This window comes from Oxyura jamaicensis, chromosome 3 (genome assembly GCF_011077185.1).
Source record: "Oxyura jamaicensis isolate SHBP4307 breed ruddy duck chromosome 3, BPBGC_Ojam_1.0, whole genome shotgun sequence".
Lineage (NCBI taxonomy): Eukaryota > Metazoa > Chordata > Aves > Anseriformes > Anatidae > Oxyura > Oxyura jamaicensis.
The window spans coordinates 59,047,361-59,069,463 of NC_048895.1; the positions used below are offsets into that span (position 1 = coordinate 59,047,361).

General features: G+C 39.7%; 1 protein-coding gene across 4 annotated transcripts in view; it reads left to right on the forward strand.

Moving 5' to 3' along the window:
• Positions 1 to 1,702, forward strand: part of AHI1 (Abelson helper integration site 1) — a 91,928-nt gene extending 90,226 nt beyond the window's left edge. For all 4 annotated transcript variants that reach the window (XM_035321598.1, XM_035321599.1, XM_035321600.1 and 1 more), the window contains one exon: positions 649 to 1,702. In XM_035321598.1, the coding sequence (XP_035177489.1) occupies positions 649 to 877 (229 nt within the window). In that variant the 3' untranslated portion in view covers positions 878 to 1,702. The remainder of the gene's footprint in view (positions 1 to 648) is intronic.
• The last annotated feature ends 20,401 nt before the right edge of the window (positions 1,703 to 22,103 follow it).

Here is a 22,103-nt window from a genome sequence, read left to right on the forward strand (position 1 = left end):
CCTGGCAACATCTGCAAGACCAGCCTGGTTCCCTTGTTTGAGGCACTAACTGGTAAAAATACAGGAGCTTGCCTTTGTTCTTTTGTCACTGTACAAAGTCTGAGAAGCACGAATAGACATAAAAATCACTACTTCTATGAAAAATCACTACTTCTATGAACATACCATAGTTTAGGTAAGTTCAAATCAGAAAACTAACCTTTTGCACTTTGCCTGCCTGCCTCCCAAACAATGGTTAAATAAATAAAACATTAATTTCTCTTAAATTGCAAGTATTTTGGTGTTTGAGCTTAGAAAAGAATAAAAGTGCAATGGCTTTTATGATTGGAGGAGACTGGTAATTTGTATTTTTTAATGATGTGTTGATTGTTGAACAAGACTTGCTGATTTTTGATATCATGAGTGGTTCTTTTTAAAGCAATGCTATGACATGTTGAAAAGCAGACTAATAGAGTGGTCTCATTTTGTCCTCGTGTGTTTTCTGTCTTTGTTCTGCAGTGGAATTGTAGTTTTTGTAGCTGTTTGAGCATTGTACTCAAGGGGGACAGACAGACAATTGCTCTAATGCATCAGCTGTGTGTGGAAAAAGCTCTAAATTTGAGCTAACTTTGTGTTTCTTTTACTCTTTTTATATCCACTTTCCCCTAGAGGTGTAAAGAAAAAGAAGAAAAGGATACAGAAGAACGAGACAGAAAATCAGCCCAACTTAATGGGTGTCGATTCTCCTGTATCATCAGTTACAGCTAATGGTGTTGAAAATGAACCTACAGCCCACGGGGTGGAATTGAAGAAGAAGAAAAGGGCGGCGAGAGGCTCGAACTTGAGCACAAGTGGAAAGACAAATACTGCCTTTGAGCCTGAATGCTATGACGTATAGTCATAATTTAATTCCAAATACCGATACGACATTCAATATACACACAGAAATGTATTTGAATGATGCAATTTCAACCTTGCTTCTAAGATTGACAAGAAAAACAACAACAACAAAGAACTAAAATACACAAAATGGTGGCAGTTGTGACTTAACCGTGGTGTAAGCCTGTTCAAAGTAATTTTGATCAGGGTTCCTTGAAATTAACAGAACTTGAATGTCCAGCTCCTCCCTGGACTGGTAAAATCTGAAATGCACTTTTATATTTTGTGAGAATCCCACTCACAAGTACGACGTTAACCATCTGGTTATATCCTCAGTCAGGCTAAGCAGGCATTTCTGTGGACTGCAGATAAGTCTATTGTGAGCAGAGAATTGAGTCCAAAAGGGTGATCTAGAACAAAACAAGCCCAACCACAACAAAAGTTCTTGAATTAGCATTTTATTTATTTTTTTGTATTTAAAATAGAACAGTGTTCAGAATGGTGAAGTTCCAAAGGAATGCTGACATTACAATGTACCTGAAAACATGAACTTTTAATTTTATTTTTTTTTCTGACATGAAATATTCACTTGGACTACATTGTGCAGCACTTATGCAAATTGTTGAGTAACTACGTATGCAGCAAGTCAGACTTCAGTGGGACTGTTCATGCTTTCCAATCCAAATAAGTGTTGCAAATTCCAGGTACTTATATTTTCAAATGAGATTTTTATGCGTATAATAAAGGTGTATTGCAATTTTGTCAGAGTTCCTGGCTGCTTTGGCAGCAGTCTTGCCAAATATGTGTTCTTTCTTCTGAACGAAATATTTCATTATCAAACTGTATTTTGTTATACTTTTTCTTGTAGTCTTTATCCAGCTGTATGTATCATTAATCTTTTTTTTTTTTTTTTGCTTGAGTATTATGTTGTGAACTTTTACTAATAACTTCACTAATTATCTGCAATTCTAAATAATTTATGTTTTATATTAAATGAAACACTTTCTATTAGTTAGTGCTGGTATTTTTTCTGGCTGATGATGTCCAGTTTATTTTTACTCTGCTAGGAAATTCTTCCTCCTCCCCCTCTGAAGCAATAAATAACATAAAATTAGAAAGCCCTTATTTAGTAGACAGGGCACTTGATTCCATTAAAAAAAGAAGTGAAAATAACAATGTTGGGCACTGATGTGTGAAATGCACCCAGATGCAGAACACTAGTTGCTATATATTCTAATACCTTCCCTGCACATGTTAAACCAGACAAATCTGTAAACCTGTTTCTCTTGAGTAAAAAGGAGCAGCAAATGCTCTTTTTGGCCTCGCTGGTAATGGTTCTTTGGTAGCAATCCCAGCTCTGCTTTGCCTAGTGCATGTGTAGGGAGTTCTCTCCTAAATGGAACGTGTGTGTACCGGAACATTGTGAACATCTCTTTCCTAGTCACAGGTTTTATAAGATCATCTAAGTCCAGGGACTGCCTGCTTCCAGCAAGGCTCCTAGCTCCTTATGCCTCTGCTTTTGCAATATATTCAAATTCATAATTCTGCGTGACATAGGGGATTTAAAGATTTTAGAAAAGAGAAAAATCTCAACATCGTAGGTTTCTTTAAAATGTCCAGGGTCGCACTTAAAAGAAGGGCAGAGTGTGACATCAGGCTCCACGTCAGGGAGAGCTGAGCGGTAGCCAAGATCTGGGAGCTCATTGGAAGGCATTGTAAAATGTTAATTTGGCATGGTGGATGCTGAAGACAGAAATAACACTTCAGATAAACACCACAGAGAGATGGTAGTTCTAATCAAAGGCACAGCACCTCCTTTCATGCTTGCGAACTAGGGCTCCAATTATGTTCACTGCTCTGAAGCTGAATAGAGCTGCTCTGCCACACTTTCCAAATTGAGAGGAGAGGCAGCAGTAGTGTCTTCCAAGGCACAGTTCCAAATAACAATTAAGCAGAAGAAATCAGATAAGAGCCAAACATGAAAATGCAGGGAGTTGAAAATAAACTTTTCATAATGTTTTCTTGTAATTGCAATATCTTTTGTTTTGTTTTTATAATGTTTTTTCCTCCCTACCACATGGTTGGCTGGATTTTTCTATTGCTTTATACCAGATCACTGCGGTATTAGCGCTTTCTGCATTCATTTACCAGAAAATGAACAAAAATAAGGACCTGCAATTAAAAAAAGTTGAAGTGTTCTTTCAGTATTTAAGTTAGAACCTTCAGACTATTATCACTTCTCAACAAATTATTAACAGGGCACACTAGAAATTAAAGTTTTTACCTTTTGTTCAGAAATATGGCTAATACGTTCATTGTAAAAACAGTTTTTCTTACTTGAGAGACTCGTCATTCTTCAGATGTTGCTGTTGGCATTTTCATTTTTTTTCTTTTTAAAAAGCATTTTTTTTTTCCTTTTAAGGAATAAAACATGAACAGTTTGGATTAGGTTGTTTAGAAAAAGTTTTGAAATTTAACTTCATATAATTCTTCTTGTTTCTATGTCAATGCAACCTACATATTTTTCAGATCACTTCAAAATGAACATTGTGTGCATTTGCTGAAAACTGTACAAGTATTTGGAAGAAGAAAAGAATTCAAGAAGGATTCAGATTACCTCCTGATTTTTTATTTTTTATTTTTATTTTATTTTTAAAGCTGAAGAACTACATTAAGTACCCTAAAACATGAGTGCCCTGCAAAATTGCTCCCTAAACCATGACTTCAAGTACCAGAATTATAAACATCTGTCTGAGGAATTTTTACAGGGTAATACTAGTTCATTGCTAGAACAACACAGATAAAAACTGGTTTAAAAAAGGGTAAATATTAGATATTTATAACTGCCTGGTGATAACAGCACAGTAGGTCTTTCATTGTTCTGGCGTTTTTAGATTTTGTGTGTGTGTGGTTACTACATACAGCTCCTATTACATTTTTGTAATTGGTCAGAGGTACTGTGGAGAATGGATGTATAAATTAAGAAAATAGGAAAGAAGGAATGGCACGTTTTTCCTGTGTTTCCCGGTAGCCATCAGAATGCATTTATTTTTTTCCTTAAAATAATTTGAGGAACAGACATCATAAAACACAATAATGGTATTTGTAGCATCACTTAATTCAGAAGGCAGTAGGGGATGGATCGCAGTCAAACAAGGGCTAATGAGAACACAGAGGAACATGACAACTGAAAGTCTCTGTTGACTAGTGAACTAAATCTGCCGGCTGGACCCAATTGTCTGACAGAGAATTGAATGTCAGGATCATTTAGGGTTAACAATGGCCCGTTACAAGCGAAAGCAGACAGCTATGAAAAATAGCCGGCATGGTAGCCATTCTGCAGAGACTGTGGATACAAACTTGATAATGAGGCACTTCATTCATTACATCCTTCTGCTCTAATTACTAAGGTGAATAGGAAATACTTCATTTAAGGCGGGAGCAGACTAAAGCAAAAACACTTGTTTGGTAAACACAAAGAGTGGTGGGGGGTTTTAATGATCCTTTTCTAGCACATATGAAATTAGTATGTGTGCAGTACAGCCTATTTTGTGGATGTGGGAGGAGATAGGAGTATTTTCTAAATAGTAAAGGCAGGCTGGAAAGGTTCATGTACAGGCTTGTACTGAGGTGTTTTTCCTTAGCATTCTGTCCAATGGCTGCCCAGAATGTTTTGGACAAACTAATTTCTGGATGTACACCTGCACTTATAAAAACATATTGCATCAGTTCAAGGACTTTTACTGCTTGAAGTATAAATATGTGCATTAGGAGCAAAACTGCTGCATGTAGGGAATAGAAACAAGCAGAGGTCTGAGAGAGGGAAATAACCAACTTAAGAAGAAAACTACTGTGTGGGGGAGACTTGCAAGAGTGTGGCAATTAGAAATTGGAACTTTAGAAGAAGGAACAGAAGATAGTGGGAAGGCGTGTTATAGCAGAGCTTTGGTGGCTTCAGTCATGTTTTTTGGACTTTAGAAATTAAGATATTTAACCACTTCACCTTTTAATGCATGTAAATGTTGTGCTATTTACAGGAGCTTTTTGAGTGGACTCTTAGAACCCTTGAAGAATATTCTCCTGTGGCTTCCCAGCAATTCATAACTTGGCACTGTCATATCTCCGAGCTGCAGTCCAGAAAGCTCCATGTATCTGGCTCATACCCCAACTCATGCTGTTGGGGTAGCTGAGGCTTCGGTTCCCTAATTCTGCTTCGGGCACAGGTCTTCAGAGGGCACCTTTCTAGTTGTTGTCTGTTGCAGTGCACACCTCTGCCTTGATCCATTCCCCTCCAGACTCGATCTGCTTTAGCATATGAGCAGCAATGAGATTTTCGCACCAAACATCGAGCTGCTGGTTTGAACATTAAATATATGATCTTTTTTTGTATGTATAGATGTGCCTTACTCACAGTGTTTTATCCTTCATGCTGTCTGTTCTGTGCTGGTTGGTTGCTGCCTTCCCCTTCAGGATGGTCTGTTCTCCAGCGGTGACACAGATGTTGAGAGTTCCAGTCCTGCAAGCTGGTCAGGGTAAATAAACCCCTCTTCTCAAAGTTCCAGCCAAGCTGGCAAGGCTTTCAGTAGCCGCATCATGGCTGTAGTTTGTCAATGAACATACACTAACTTGGATGACTGCAAGAATAGCTTGTACTCATAAATGAAAATAGCTCTACTATGGAGTTTCCATCTAAAACGCCAGCCATCTGTTTGATGGCTTTGGTGTGTGTGTGTGTGTGTGCGTGTGTGAGGACTTTGTCAGGCCAATGAATTTGCACTGTGTTTGGTTGTGGCGAACAATTTACAAGGTCTGTCTAATACTCAGAAGAAACTGCAGATGCCACTTTTAGCGGAAAAAAATGTTTCCACACCGGTAAAGCAGTATCAGTAAAATCTATGCACTGAGAAGACATCAAATTCTTGTTGCACTTATATCGCCTGCACAGGCAGGGAGTATAATAAACTAGTGTGTAGCAGCTGTAAATTTTCTGAGGATTTATCTAACCACAAATACATCGAAATGGGGAAATAGGGCTATATTAAACTGTGCAAGATGCTGCTGGAACTGAGCCATTTCTGCAACATCCTGTAATTAATTTATTATGACAGGTCTGGCAAACTGAAACACCCAATACACTTGCGACAGACTGTTATGATATAGCTGTTTGAAAACCCTGTAGTCACATAAAATGCAGGTATAGCTGGAAAGGAAAATAAGAAATAAAAATAATAATAAAAAAGCATCAGAGCACACCATATTACCATGATTTTTCTGAATTTAGAAATATTTCCCAGAGCCACATTCACTAACACCATGGAGTGCCCATGGCAGAGTCAGTGCAGGCAGAGGTACTAGCTGGAAAGGAAATCATTGCAGAATATATTGGCTTAGATCCTACTCTTCTGGGAGTCAGAAAGGCAGTTAATGATGTTCTGTGGGCATGTTCAGCTAAGGAACCTCTTTTTCACACACTTCGTGAGTCAGTGCAGGCCCTTGCCATGTTTTCTGGTGATGAAATTCAGAGTTGGAGCTGAAACACTCAGTGCTGGTTTAACTATTTTTCGATCGCTCCTTATCGTTCTTTCTCTGCCCATGCTGAAGACATTCAGTTTTGTTTAATAATAGTAAGAAGGTAACAATGAAATCCTCTGAGCTGAGAAGAGAATTAGTACAGATTCCTCACAAATCAAATTTTCTTTCTTGCGGTGATTCGAATAGGTCCTCCATGCACTGCACATCTGTATAATTAGAAGAAAATTCCTCTTTCTCCCTTCCTAAATTTTGGTAAGTAGAATAGGTTGTTTTGCTTCCTTGCTTGCACTTCTTGTTTTAATGTGCACAAATTAAGCCTTTGTCGGTTTATCCGCTGCTGCAGGTGAGAGTAAATGCACTAGTAAAGGCGTAGTAAATGCAATTGTTGTCATCGCCACGTGTTACTCACTTGGCAGTGGTTATTTTTCATAGACTGGAAGTGTTCTTTTAGTTCCACTTCGAAGTTTTTATTTTGCCGTTGCATCATCAGCCATTTTTTTTTCTCTGCATTTCATCAGGGTTTTTGACACCTTTGTATGGACACTGTATAAAGCAACTCAGTTTTATGTTCTGCATTAATTTTAGTGCTTAATGGGGATATGCAGTCATGGCTGTCGGAGTGACATCATCCCCGGACTCATTAAAAGGAAAGCCATGTAAAGCCAAGCTCTTAACAGCCTGCATAAGCCTATAATAAGCTTATAGGGGGGTGGTTAATCCCTACTGTGGTTTGGTATAATGTCATAATGAGAAAGTGACATCAGGAAAAGGGCAGAAGGGGCAGTCAATGCGCTCTGCATTGTGGCCAAGGGCACCGGCAGGGCTCCCACCACCCCTCCTGTTGAACCAGCAGCATGGCCTGCACTGATCGAGCCCAGGTTACAGACTAAAAATGTCTTTCAGTTAACGGAGGAAGAATACTCTGGGACAATAAATATTTTGGGGTGGCTTTCCTTGATGACGCAGCATTGACTTGTAAAAGCTGGCGGAAGGTGTGGAGCTTGCACGTCGCCCTCCACTGCCCTGCTGTGCAGGCACTGTTTGCTGGAGGAAACTCCTGCCTGGGACCCTAACGTGCCTCACTTGTTCATCACTGCTGGAATTTAGCTCTTTGTACTCTTTGGCAACAAAATAGGATAAGTTTTCAGGACACATTTGGAAACTTGAGCACCTGGTGTTTGCTGAGAATCACTCGAGGCAGTTTTTTGACATCAGGTTTGTGTGCCAAGAGATACAGACTTGGTGCCCGAAATTAGGTCTGTGAACAGCCTGAATTCAAGAGGGGGAAAAATAATTCTGATAGTTCTGGGGTTCTAATTGTTGGTCAAATGCTGTGATGAAGGGCAGAGACCCATGCAGAAATAGTCTAAGGTTTCCTGCCTCCTGCTCTACCTGTTGCTGAGATCCACCTCCCAACACCCACCAGATTGGTTTGGACTGTCAAGCAACAGCTTGATTCGGTTTGGTTTATTGGGAGAGCTTTTTTTGGGAGGGAGTGGGGGGTGAACAACAATACTTAGCATTCATTCAGTGGTATATTTTCACACCAGTAAAATAGGGTGCAATACAGGACCAGTAATGCTGATGGTCATACCACTAACAATGAAAATTCCTCCTAGGCTATGAAAAGCTGTGAGCTTTGGAGGAAAATGCTGTAAAACTAAAATCCCTTTCAGCCTAACCAATATGTGCTTTTAGACTGGGCCTGCCACCACACATAATAAACCTAATGTTTAGCCCAGGTTGCTAATTCCGGGAACGAGTTTTGCATGGAGAGGAAAGAGTAAGTGGTGTAGCACACTGGGGTTGACGCACAGGTCAGACACTGCCAAGATTTAGTCTTTTTGTAGGCTGAGGTTGCTTCACTGAGTCATCTGAACTCTGCCAGGTTCCCATGCTGAGAGTAGCTCCATAACATCTGTGAATGTTTGATTTTTTTTATTTATTTTTTTTTGTTCCATTTTTGAATGTTTGGTAATGCATATTGGAAACTTATCTCTGTACCATCCAGGAAACCTGTTCCTAATTTGTTTGAACTCTTGGTATCTTTTTCTGGAGCATTGCTATCTGTTCCTAAACCTAAAATCAGGCAAGGTTAGGACTTTTCTTAGGGCCTCACAATGGGCTGACACAGATTCCAAATTTGAAGAATATATTTGTACCCGAAACATCCACTGAGCTGTGGCTAACCTCACTTGCAGACTTCCATTCTGACTTGGAGCTTCCATGGTGGCTTGATGCGAGATGAAGGTCTCCGGGCAGGACATGGGATTCGCGGTGCTGCTCCCATTCTCCCTCGCAGCCGCTCTCTGCTCCCTGCTGGCCTGCCGCCTCCTCTGAAACATTCCAGCTGAAATGGAGAAACGGGAGGGGTGGCAGCGTGCCAGCCGCCCGGGCACGGAGCACGGCGCAGCCCTCTGACGGACACCCCGCCATCCAGCCGCGGGGTGACTCACTTCTTCAAGCGCTCCTGCCTCGTGTAGCTCAAAGAACTTTTTTACTCCTGGGAAAATGTGGGCAAATATTGATAGAGCTGCCTTATTTTGTACCGGCCTTTTTGAAGCTCAGGGTTTCTTGTTTAGGTTGGTTGGCTGGTGTTTGCCTCTATCCTTGTAATTTTCTTTGACTGGAAAGGTGTGAATGGAACTGGTTTTTACTGCCTGTGTCCTAACATGCTGAAGTATCTGCTGTAGAGTAAAAAGTACTTGGCCAAACTGAGTTTAAAGGTGTTGGGATCTTAGTGCTACCTGAAAACCAAGCAAACGGTTTCACAGAAGACGTTGAAATGATTATTTGTTTCCATTTTGTTGGATTTAATTTGCATCTGTTTTCATGACTTTTTTCATAATATTTTAACTTAGATTAATCTTTAACTGTTGTCTAAATATTCAATGACCTATTTTATTATCCTAACTTATGTTTTATCAGTATTTAATAAAAATATCAGCAGCGATTCTGCTGTAATTTTTTAAAAAATAGTAATTACAGTGTCACTGTAATGTTAACAATGTTAAAGGTATTGAAAGTTTTTCAGAGAGAACTTCTGTGCTTATTTAAAGGCCATTTTTAGGAAAAATCTTTGTATGAAAAACACTGGCACCACATACTCTAATGATTTTGCTTTTTCAGTAACATAACTAATCTAAGAGAATAAGACTGAAAATTTTTGATTTTGGTAAGATTTTTGATGCTGTCTCATATGATATTTTTAGTAAACAAAGAAGAGAAATATGGTCTAGATGAAACTATCATGAGGAGTTGATGCATAACTAATTAAAAAAGAAAAGCTGTATTCAAAAAAGACTTACCCAAGTTTAGTTATCATACCAGGGAGATATTGCAAGGGAGGTCCCTGAGGTCAGTTCTCTGTCACTTCTATTCACTATTTCCATTAATGAGTTGGATGATGCAGTAGTATTTATAAAACTTGTGCGTGACACCAGGAGTTTGCAAGCTGTCTGTAGGGCGTGATCATAATTAAAAATGATTTTGGAAAATGGAACAAATGATGCAAATCACTAAAATAACAGTCAGTAAGGTCTGTGCAGAGTACAGGAAGAAGGAACCAAAGGTAAATATATGAAATGTATTTTGGTTTTATTACAAAAAAATGTTAGGGGCAGTAGGCTCAAACAAAGTGAATCAACAATACGCTATGTCTTTTTTTTTTAAAAAAAAAAAAAAAAAAGAAAAAAAAAAGAAAAAAAAAAGCCATCTGGGTGTTGATATTAGCAAGGATAAGATGTGTAAGATCAGATGCTTTTTTCTTTCCAAGTTATGCTGGTGAAACATCAGCAGGAATACTTTGCTCTAGTTTGGGGCAACACATACTGAAACCTGTAGACAAATTGGGCCCAGCAGTGGGGAGCATGACAGTGGTGCTTAAATGTGTGTAGGTTTTTATAGAAAGCAACAAGTTAGGCAGCCCTCTGTTTGGTATGATCTATGTCTATGTGATTTCATTTTATTTTTTTTACATAACATGGCTATTATTATTTCTCTTTTGTGGACTAGATTAGTTTTATCTGACAGTGGTATGACAGAGCAAGAAGTGTTTCTGGGAACAATTAAATTAGATGGTCATATATTTCCTTTCATCTCTGTGTTACATGTACTATTATTAGTTGCCTTTTTTGTCCTCTAAAATACCATCTGTAAGACCCACTAGATCAGTGCTGGTGCTTAACTGCTCTTTGAGAAAAAATGACTGTGAACGAGTTTTATTCATTACCTCCTCTGTCATAAATCTCTAACTGGAGCAAAAATCCTGACCCTGAATCTCTCTACAGAACTCATGAGCCCATGGCTATTCAGTTTTAATTGTGCTGTTCCCATGATTTATGGCATGGCCTTGGGTAAATTGAACCTCAACCTCAATTTCCCTGCCTTTAGCTGAAGATACTAACATTTCTCCTGGAGGCAGCCTGAGAGCTAATCTGTGTAAGGATGCCTTGACAACGTACAGTCCTCAGGCCCTTGTCTAGCAGAATCTCACAGGTTCATCTGTCACACACCTGTATGACTCAGTAAGTAGTTGGCAAAGAGTCCATACTTATGATGGGACTAAGCTTTGAGGTTTTTTTAACATACTTTTGTAAACTCATGGTTTTCAGTCTTACAGCTTGGATAGGCAATTGTATTGATCTTATGTGGGGGGCTGGCAATAGCAGACATGAGATGGAAAAGCTCTGGGAAAAGCCTGTCTTTGTAATATAGGATTGTTCAGCTGTACTTGGCGAGTGTTACTTACGACAACACACTCTCCCCTGGCAGCTATCAGAGACTGTAGAGCAAACCCTACTGGAGCTCCAAAAATCTGGGGTGGGAGTCTGGCCAGAAAAACTCAAAGCCTTGAAGTATGTTCCATGGCAAGGAAAGAGAGGTTCTTTTCCCCTCAGGTTTCTTGCATTCTTAAGTGATAATTACCATCAAAACAGAGAAGATAAATGGTGGATAAGCTGGCAAGGAAAGGACACAAGTTGCTGTCCCCCACAAACAGGAATGCATGCCTAGCATACAGGATGGTGCGCTGATCTGGTAACAAAACACAAATACGTTAACAAGTGAGGAGACAGTGTGTGTTTTACAATATGTGAAATAATAATGCAGCATCAAAAGATCAGAGGGTCATGCTGCAATTCCGGTGTTCATCCCAATGGTAAGCACACCCTCATTAAGGAGTGTGAGTATCTTTAGGTTGAAACTGGACTGATATGGGCTGCAACCACTTAGGCTTTTGGAATATAAGCAGCCTACTACGATAGGAAAGGAGGGGATTCCTGGTGGGTTCCGACCTATGCACCTTCAGTTCAATAATTCACGGAGCAATACATTTAAACTAAAATAAATACCACAGTCCAATTGGAAATGTTTCATTGTTATAGAACTGGGCCTTTTTTCAAGTCCATTTTTCTTCTTTTGTGATTTCAGTCAGTGAGTGGTCTGTAATGATCTCACTTTTTTTCTCAATGGAGGAATCTTTCTCCACAGCTCAGAATTAACACTATTTCTATTCAGGAAATAATGTAGTCAGTGAATGCAACCATTTAGCGGAAAAGAGGGAAATAATAGTCAGGAAATTAACTACACCATGTTTAGGTTGGGTTATTTTCCCCACCCTTTCCAATTCCCACAAACACCCTGAAAGCACCAAATTTACTCAGAGCATTAGGCTGAGAAATCACATTTTGCCTGCAAGTAAAATGTATTCACTCCAGCTGAACATATTTAATTTTATGTTAAACAGAGTACATATGGACTTTATAGCATTTGTGTTGAGTAATCCCACAAGCCATTTAAATAACTTGGGGTTTGGTGGCAAGCAATGGAAGCGGGCATTTCTTCTACAGGGCCTGATGCACAGCTGAACGCACTCAATCGACTTATTGTCTGTAGTGTGTGGCACGTGGCCCTGAAAAGGTTCCTCCACCATCTACTATAAAGTGGAGCAGCTTTAGGTATTAACTTCCACCCCACAGCCCTTACCCTCGCTGATCCTTGGGTTGACTTTAAAATGTGGAAGTTCTGAAAGCGTAAATATTTACATGCTTCATTGCCGGGTAAGTCCCACTGAAGCCAGTGGGAGCTGCTTGACATAACTGCTCTGTAAGGAGCTGATTCACCTCTGCATGAGTTTTAGCTGTGGTGCCAATGGCAGACGGGTTTTAGGGGGTCTGGGTAAGAACAAGGAGCACAAGTGCACTGGGTCTGCATGATGCTGGTGCTCGGCCAGCCTTCGGGGTGCCCCCAGAGGTGCTGCACTCACCCACCACAAGGAAAGAGGGAACAGGTAAGCTCAGGCTCCAGCTGCTGAGTTGCTGGTACCTCGTGTAGGTCATGCTGACAGCACCTATTGTTCCAAAGCATTTGAAGGGCATCCAAGTTTTGGCATCATTAGATTATTGCCATGGTGCTTGGGCTGCAGATCCTGTACAATAAAGGAGTTGTGCTTCATGTTCAATCACTATGAGCTGTTATCTGGGGCTTTCATCTAGTCTCCATTAATGAAAGAACAAATCATTCCAGGGACTAAATAGAGGTTTGACCATTCAAATATATGCAAAGTGATATGATTTATGAATGGGAGGAAGTCGTTCTGCGAGCTCAGAATTCCACTTGCTGAGGAATTTCAGCCTAACACTGAATCCAGCCAGGTCCTGAGCCCTGGACTTGGGAGCCCTTTGCAGACAGGGAACACATCCTGTCACACTGCGTTACTCAGCTGCATGGTATTTCAGCTGAAGGCTCCCAAAGACTAATATTTCCAAATCGTGCTCCATTGCATTAGAGTATGATTATTTGTTAATTCTGTTAACATTGCTGCAAAGAAGAAAATAAGAAACTATTCTCTACAGGTTTTGCCAGTTGAAAAAGAAGGAATGGGCTTAAACTGCAGCAAGGAAGATTCAGGTAAGACTTTCAGAATAAAACACTTGATTGTTAAGAACAAAGAAGCCTGAAGAAACTTGTAGCATCTCCACCACTGAGGACAGGTAAGAGGAGGTTAAACAAATCTATTGTAGAAATGTCTCTTAGGCTTCACGCTGCCTATCAGCATGAGGATGAACATAGTGACCTCTTGAGATGCCTTCCAAGTGTATTTTCTATTTTTGTCACCAATACAATGTCCAACACTTGCTGTTGAAGTGTTTTTGGCAAGGAAAATGATTTTCCTTTCACTGAGTCTGTGCATGGCACCCTTCAAAGCAAGGGGCGTGGAAGGCACAATGGGCACAGCAGCAAACATCTGAGTGCGGTCCAGCCAAAGGTGGCCAAGCAATTGCATCACAGCCCTGCCTTCCAGGCTTTGTCCTTTTAGTCCCAGCCCTATGCATTACTCTGTTTACCAAAACAGCCTTATTTACAACTACAGAGACTGTGGCAGGTCTGAGTTTGGGTTTTGTCACAGCTGGAGACCAGCTGCAGAGCACTCTTCTGTAATTTCCACCCTGGAAACTGAGGCACAGAAATCACGAAAGCTTGGTGAAAAAACAGAGCAAAGCAGCGAACGTCTCCCTTATTTTTCCTACATATCCTGCCTCTCCTGCTAATGTGGTCATACCAAAGGAAGAAGGTGAAAGTAAGCCCAGTGGCTGCTAACCTGTTTGGCCTTTCTGTTGTCATCTAGCTCAGCTATTTTTTTAGTGGTGGATGGAAAGCTGTCAGTTTATTTCTATTTGTGACAAATCAAAGGTGTGATTGGGTCATAAATAACCCTGAAGTGGAAAAACTCGTGTTGGGGGAAAAAGTTACCTGGACCAAATATGCTTTCCACAAGGGAAAAAGTTCTCTGGTAGTGAAGTCAGACATGGTCACCTTGTGATTAGAAGAAGAAAAATAGACTAGTCCATGCCAAGATGGCTGCACTGTGGTGGAAGGTGATGGTGGCAGGAGGCGAGAACCTCTCCTCCTTGTGGCTGCAGGGGAAGGCTGGAGGGACTCAAACCAGAGTTTGGGCATCACCAGGAGTGAAATGAGTGAAAATATTTCAGTGAATGAAAATGAGGTACATATTTGAAACTTGTAAAAAGTAATGATGGACATTTTGTTTTGGGGGGGAGTTATAAGTAGCAGGAATGAGATGAAAATGAGAAGCATCACTTAGGCTATACTTAGGTAAATGGAAAAATTTACTTAGGTAAATGGAAAAATCCTAACATTGGGATTGTGGAATAATCTCCCTGGGGGAGTAATGGAAGCCCATAGTTTAGGATCTGAACAACCGGGCTGAGAAGGAGCACAAGAAACTGCATCACAAGGAATGGCCCCATCTTTTTCACAGACCATTTGTATTTCTCCTGGCTTCTCTGAGCAAGAAGGTTAAAGACTGGAAAGCTCCTTGGACACTTCTTTTTGAAGATCCAAAGGAATGTTTAATATTGACGTCTCAGCCAAGCTAGAGCTTTGGGAATTCTTCATCCTCAAATTCTTATCTTTAGTCTCAGTTGTTTACATTTCCTGACTTCCTGTCTACAGTACTTTAACAAGTTTATTGTTTAGTTTTACTATTCCTTTCTAACAACTCCTCCTTTACACTCAAGCATTGGCTGTGCTTCAGCTGTGGGTGATTTCTCTGTTTATCTTTACCACCTCATTCAGGTGTGAGAAGCAACATGCTGGTGCTTGGAACAGCCTCGGCAATCCCAAGATGCAAAGTTTTCCTCATACATTGGCTGTTTCTTTTTCACCCTTGTAGCAAGCAACCTTTCAGTTTGTGGCACTGTTTTGGACTAGATATACTTTCTTTACTCATATAATTTTAAGCTTGGGTGGTGTGTTTCTTTTTTTGTTTGTTTGTTTTGTTTTGTTTTGGTGTTGGCTTTTAAGTAGGTTCCCCCTAGGCAAAAAAGGGTTAATTAGACTCAGTAAAACATTGACAGTCACTAGGGACTGCTGCGACTGAGATGAAAAACAAGACTGCACCTGTATGCTGGCAATTTCAGATAGATTCTGGTCAACTATTTTTCTCTAGCGCTTTGTTCTGCCAGCTGCCTCAGTGCTTTGGATGCAGGTGGAAGGATGGACTTTGCTATCTATAAAAAAATGTAATGGTGAAGACCAACTTCCGCTTCACCTCCCCAGGGATCAAAGTTATTGCATTGCCACATAGCATGCATGGCAAAGCACACAACAGGCAGCAGGCTGTGTGTGCCTAGGCACTGAGTGGAGTTCTCAACTCAGAAGAAATAGCTTGAGAATTTTCCCTCCCTCTTTTCTTATTCCTTTTCTTTTTATTTTTTCTTTTTACTCTTTATTTCCTTTTCATTTTTCTTTTCATTTTTCCCTTCCCTTCCCTTTCCTTCCCTTCCCTTCCTTCCCTTTCTTTGTTTTAAAAGACACAATCCCAAAAGGAATCCCTAACTGAGCAACGTTATGCAGAAGGGACAAGCAGCCACTTTATAATACATGCCATGCCATATCATTAGTGCATTTCCTTGACAGAAGTGCTGTTGTATTTTATTAATCCAATGCAAGGCAAAGGATTGCATGGGGGAACTAACTGTACGGCTTGATGTGTACTCACAAAAGAAGTTCTCACAGAGACCCTATAGGTTTATGTCAGAATGTGCTGGTGTAGGATGAAAATAGTCCCACCTGCCCGTGAAGGTACCTTCTTCACCAGTAGTGGAGTGGCAGACAACACACAGACCCTTTGTAGATGCTGGATCTATTCTCCTGACTACAATGCTCTTAAATAAATCTGGTAACAGCAAATTCTGCTTGGCACAATGGGAATTTTCTGGGGTTGTGTTACATTGTGTCATACTTTCCTTGATATTTTAACTGCTCTTGAGATAGAAATAAACAATAATTTAACAGCCATATTAAGAGTGGAGGTATTTATGTGAGGAAAGTGTAAGACTTGCTATGTTTCTATGAAAGGGCCTTTAGCAAGGGAAAAGATAACCAATGGAAAGAGAGCTATGTACTGTTTGTGTGGGCTTTGGAAATACAATTAGAAACAAAAGCCATCTGATTTTTTGCCTTTGTTATTGAATGATACAAACAGATGTTTAATGTAGGTTGTTTTCTAAGATAGCTGTTTTACATCACTGCTGCATAGCCCTATGCCTTCAAAGTGCCTTAAAAAGAGGAAAAAAATACAGAAGTTGCTACATGGAGATCAGCAAGTTACAGCAGCTGAAAATAACCCACATGCGTATTGCAATGAAACATGTGAGGGCTCTAGTTGGTTTGTTGTTATTTTTATTTTTTAATTTCGTTTTGAGCTGACCATGACCTTCTCATGCTCATCTTTCTTTAAGCAGTGTATTTTTATGTACATAGCATGGGTAGGTGGCTACAGAATAACATTTGGTATCAAGAAAGATTAAGAAAATCTCACATGTCAAGACCTGTAGTACCCTGCGTACTGAGCTGGTTTGTAGATGGATCTCACCTGTCTGAACCACAGCAGGCACCACCATCTGCTGTGCAAGGCAAGATGTAATAATAGTTGAACCAAGGATCTTATCAGGTTTATTATGCAGCGCGCTCCTATGTGTTCGATGATATTTGGACTTTCTCACCTGTGGTGTTAATGACACATTTAACTTTGTGTAGGAGGGTCTGGTCAATACTCAATTTGCAATGCTAGTTTCACATGTAGTCATGGGACACCACTTTGTCCCATGTGTCTCATGTAATTTATGAATGCTTTTGTAGCTGTGGTTGTTTAAGGACATAGATGAGATTCTGCTACCTGCTACAGAGAAAAACAAAGTCTGTGGTATATTTGCATTGGTTCAACTATTGGTCTAAGAAGCTGTATCAAGTAGTCTAATAAAAAATATTGCTCTCCCTATAAACCTTGTCTTACTGTGTTGTAAATGAGTCATATTTCATGATAGCTGATGAGCACTTACATGATCCTATGTTGCATCGTATCTGAATGGGTTTCCGAACTTTCTATCCACACTCTTCAGTGTTATCTTATGTTTGGCAGAATATTGATGCCATTAAGATAAATGACTCATTATATCTCTTTTGTTAGGGGAATTACATAAAGCAGTTACAATGCTATTGCTATGCCTCATATTATGTGCAGATGCATTAGTTATTTCTCATCTTACAGACAGGTTGAATTTACTGTGACATTTATTGTCTGTACTATTTTCCAATAGGTGCTATTTGTAAATAGGTGATTTTATGTTGTTGTGAGCTCTTACTTGATATCATTTCAAATTGCTCTCCAAATGCACACACAGATTTTGTGGAAATGGCATAGTCTGTGTAAAATTGGTGAAGCCTAAACCTGAAATACTCTAATCTGTTAGGAAATAGTAATAACTGAGCTACGTGAATGCAGATCACTTATACAAATGAAAAGGTTTTTGCCTCAAATGGACCTAGCCTGAAAGGCAAGTGTGATTTTCTGAAGAGAACTTCCTCTTTGGATGTACAAACTTTGAACGAACCAAGTTAGCGGAGAAGGTCTGAGTTAAAAGCTATGCTGTTTTTTTTGTTAGCCTTTCACTTAGTAAAGTTTTGTTTTAAGGCAGGTTTTAACCCTGTTGTATGGGTTTGTATGTGACGCTGTGCTGGAATGGCATCCGTTTCCTTGTGTTTTGTCTTGTGAATGCATAAATATTCTTGATAGACATGTGGTGCCAGATGTATCTAATGATGGGAGGGTGTTCGGCACTCCACTTACTCAGCATGTTGATGGATTCCCAAGTTCTTCATACCTATGTGCTCTGCACATTTTAGTCTTTCTTATGAAATACTAAGAGTGTCACTGGACAGAAATCCCAGGGCTATTCACGTCATTCTTGTCACATTGAAAAATATCTATTCAGTCCTTGATCTCGGTTATTTGATTTGCATGAACATATGCAAGACTTTTTGTGTAATTACATATATGGTTAACTCATTGCAATAGAACTGCATTTGGTAATAACCAAATCCATGGGACTGTATAAGTAGCACACTTCTGATTTCCAAAAGTAAAAATTACATAATGAATCCTGATATTAACTTAAGATAAGGGGACTGCTATAGGGGACACCTAAAATAAGATCAAATGAAGAAGTTACATCATTTAACCTGCCAAAGGCTGATTTTGACTGTCAGAAGAGAGTACTGCACAACCATTGCATTTTCTTTTTCAGCCGTATTCACCTCTGAGGCTTTTCTTGGTGTGGGAAAATGAATGTTTGTGAGTCTAAATGATATAAATCTGTATTTTCTTTCAGACCCAAAGTATTTTTTTTTTCTGAAGTATTGAAACAGGATAAAAGTGCTGAAATGGTATAGGTGTTTCTGAAGAAGTTTCATAGATTTCATCCCTATCTTTGCTGTATCTGCAGTTCTCACGTAATGATATTGAACTATTCCAGTAGACTTAATATGTTCAGATATGAGTATGAGGAAAGAATGCTGATCCTCATAATGTACTAAGTGCCTAAAATTTAAATCACACTGTGGTTAATGAAGCTTTGCCTATATTAATATGCTTATTCACTTTACCTGTGCTTAACACAGAAGTGCATTCTGCATATCTTTTCATTATAGGCATTTGCATCTTTTCAATTACTTTTCTTTGCTTGAATGTAAAGTGTTAGTGTAAAATGTTGCCCACTTTTGAATAATCAAAACAAAAATTATCATTTAAAGTATAAATTAAAAGACCATTAAGGCTTGGGAGTGTGGTACTTCAAAGTTAGGGGAGTCAGAACTGAGGTTCTCTGTGCAATTAATTCACCCTCCTCTCACTCCCCACTTTTCTCTGTGTGCATGATAATACTAATCTTCATTACACAGTCACATTTATGTGCGTGCACACACTCATACACACATTTACATGTGGATCCTAGCCAGTAGTTCCCATTGCTTCCAACTTGTCTTTGTACCTACTTTGTTCTATATCCCTCTGCACTTGTGTCAGGTAACATCCTTTCCCGTTAGCCTCAGTGAGGGGCAGCAGGAGACCACTTGGGAGACAGCAGGAGCTGAGCTGAGCTGAGCTGAGTTGAGCTGAGCTGCTGTGTGATGCTGCAGCAGCCCCAGAGGGCGAGGAGCACGGTCACAGATGGCCAGCTGCAGCCTCCAATGGCTGGTGTGCGTTGCCTAGGGGCTCTGCAAGGAGGTAAGCTGTCAAGCTGTAGAGAGCCTCTGCCACTCGTGTGCCAAATTAAATCTTCAGAGGTCATGACTTGTTCAAATTTGTGTGGATCTGCATGGGAATGGGAATCACAAACAATATGCCCTTGTAAAATTTCAAGTCCTAGATCTAGAGTGTGGAGGCAGGAGAGCTTCTCCCTTTTAAATGATATAAAAATAATTTCAACTTGGTATCATGGTCTAAAACCAAGTGAGAGTGTGGAGTCTAAATGGATTTTTAATCACAGATATATGCAATGCAAAACAAAAAGTCAGTTAAAGTTCATGAGCTTATGCTGGGCTATGCTAACTAGGCATAACAGGGCAAGGAAAAACTAGTTTTCCTCAACCTCATTCTCAGAAAGGGCTGAACCGTTTCTGCTACAACATTTTTTTTTCTTCGACATTTCTCTTTATTTGTTTTCCAGTCTAGAGTGTGTGTTCTAGTCATTCTTTTACCTGTGGTTAGCATTATTCAAAAAGACACACTCTAACTGAAACTTGAAGTTCCCTGCAGCTAATCCAGTACCACCTTGCTTGACTGAGAATCCTGAAAATACTTAAAATAAACATGTTTTTCAAGGTGGACCAAGGCTGCCTTTCTAATGAGAACAAAGAAAAGAAATCTTAGGTAGTAAGAATCTGCTTTTTCATCAGAACTTTGCATGTGGCCAGCTAGTGTGAAATGTATTGATGATTTAAGTAAATATTTTTCTTCTGAACCCTTCCCAGATACATCTTTGGTTAAATATCAGCAATTTTGCAGGGGAAAATGACTGTGCAAGGTACATATGAAGACAGAAATAGTACACTCTTTCCTATGTGTACAGGGACCATGTGGCTGAAACGTCATGCCGTGAGTAAAACCTTTTCAGATCTTAGCTGTAACTCACACATGCCTCAAATAACCAAGGCTTAGACCATCCATGTTTTGTAATACTCTTAGCAGTTACCAGCTAGTCTGCATGTGTTTTATCACACAACTTGTATGATCAACACTGAAAAACAAGGAAAGCCATGTCAATATATTATGTCAGTCCCAATGAAAACACAACAGCTTGAAAAAAGTACACTTTTGAAACCCTTCAATTCCCAGATACCGGAACCATGATGGGAGGCCAAGCGTTCACATGATGTCCTGGAGCCCATGATTTTTTTCAGTCAAACTTTCTCAATCCTCCTGAAGAAGATGGCTGCAACACAAGTTGGCCAAGCATATTGTCAGATCAGCATGGACAGCTGTGGCTTTAAACAATGACAACCATTGTTAGGTCAGTTTTAAAGTAGGTCCTTAAAGTTAATGTGATTATGCAAATGTTGCCCTAACTACTGTGGCTGTCTTATATCCTTCACAAATGACTGCATTGTCACTTTTCATTATGTGCCTACAGTCCTGGTGGTTTAGTGGTATCATTGTATATCTCGGAAATGGACCATGTAAAGGCCATTCACTGTTGTCACTGCATTGTGCTTTTCCTCAAGCAGACCAACCTTGACCCACAAATGATGGTAGTAGGGATTTTCAGGCCGAATCCTTCATGTGTTATTCACATGATTACTCCCATTGACTCTAGTTGAAATGCTTGCATCAAGCATGCATGAACTAGGTTAAAACATGATTGCGAAATTAAACATGGTCCACTCTAAGCTGCAGTGTATCTGGACAAACCTCTGTAAATAGACTTGTGTGAAATTACTTGCAACATAAATTAAAAAAAAAAAAAATCTATTATTCACTGGGTGAAAGCAAATGTCTTTGACAACTTCAGCCATTTTTTTTCCCCTGGAATCTTTATTTTTATTTGTTTTTAAACAAGAAATACCTTTTTACAGAAATCTGTGATCACAAATAAGCAAGATCTCAAGATCCATATATTCTGGAAGGTGGCAGATTTCAGACGACTCATCAGTTGGGGGACATGACTGATTTCAGACTCTTGGTTGCATTGCTTTCAATGAAAACCAGTGACTTGCAGTTTCAGTTCTCATCGCAGAAGATGTTCTCACAGCAACCTCTTGTTTGGATCGTTTTCTCTTTTTATGAGTCTGATGTTTGTCTGAATTCTATCCTCTGCGATTTCTGTTCTGGTGGCCAAGAGTCTCCATTACCAAAGCACATGATATAAGACCTACGATACGTTCAAGCTGCCAGTAATGATTTGGGACTCCTCAGTAAAACATCTTTACAGTTTTTAGTTGGATAAGTAACTGCATATATAGAGAGATAATTTACTTTCATGCACTTAACAACAGAAAAAGATCACCTCCTGGGGCAAGTCAATGCTTCTCCTTTGCTGACTTGCAGCACTTCTCATCTGAATGAAAACTTCCTCAGGAGATTCAGGGGCTTAGCATATGCAAGGACAAAATGTTTTGTTGCATTGTTTTCTGACATGCAGCTTCTCATAACATCTGGATCACTGTAATACCTTTCTGGAGCATTGCTACAGAACTAGGGCAACCTGCCCTTTGCCAACTTACATGCACAGCAAATAGTAAACTAGTAATACCAAACCTATATGTGTACCCACCAGGCTTTCCTGTTTTCCCAAACCTCAGATCTAGTGGAAAGTTTGGATTAGGGTGTAAAAACCTGCTTGGGCATAGCAAGG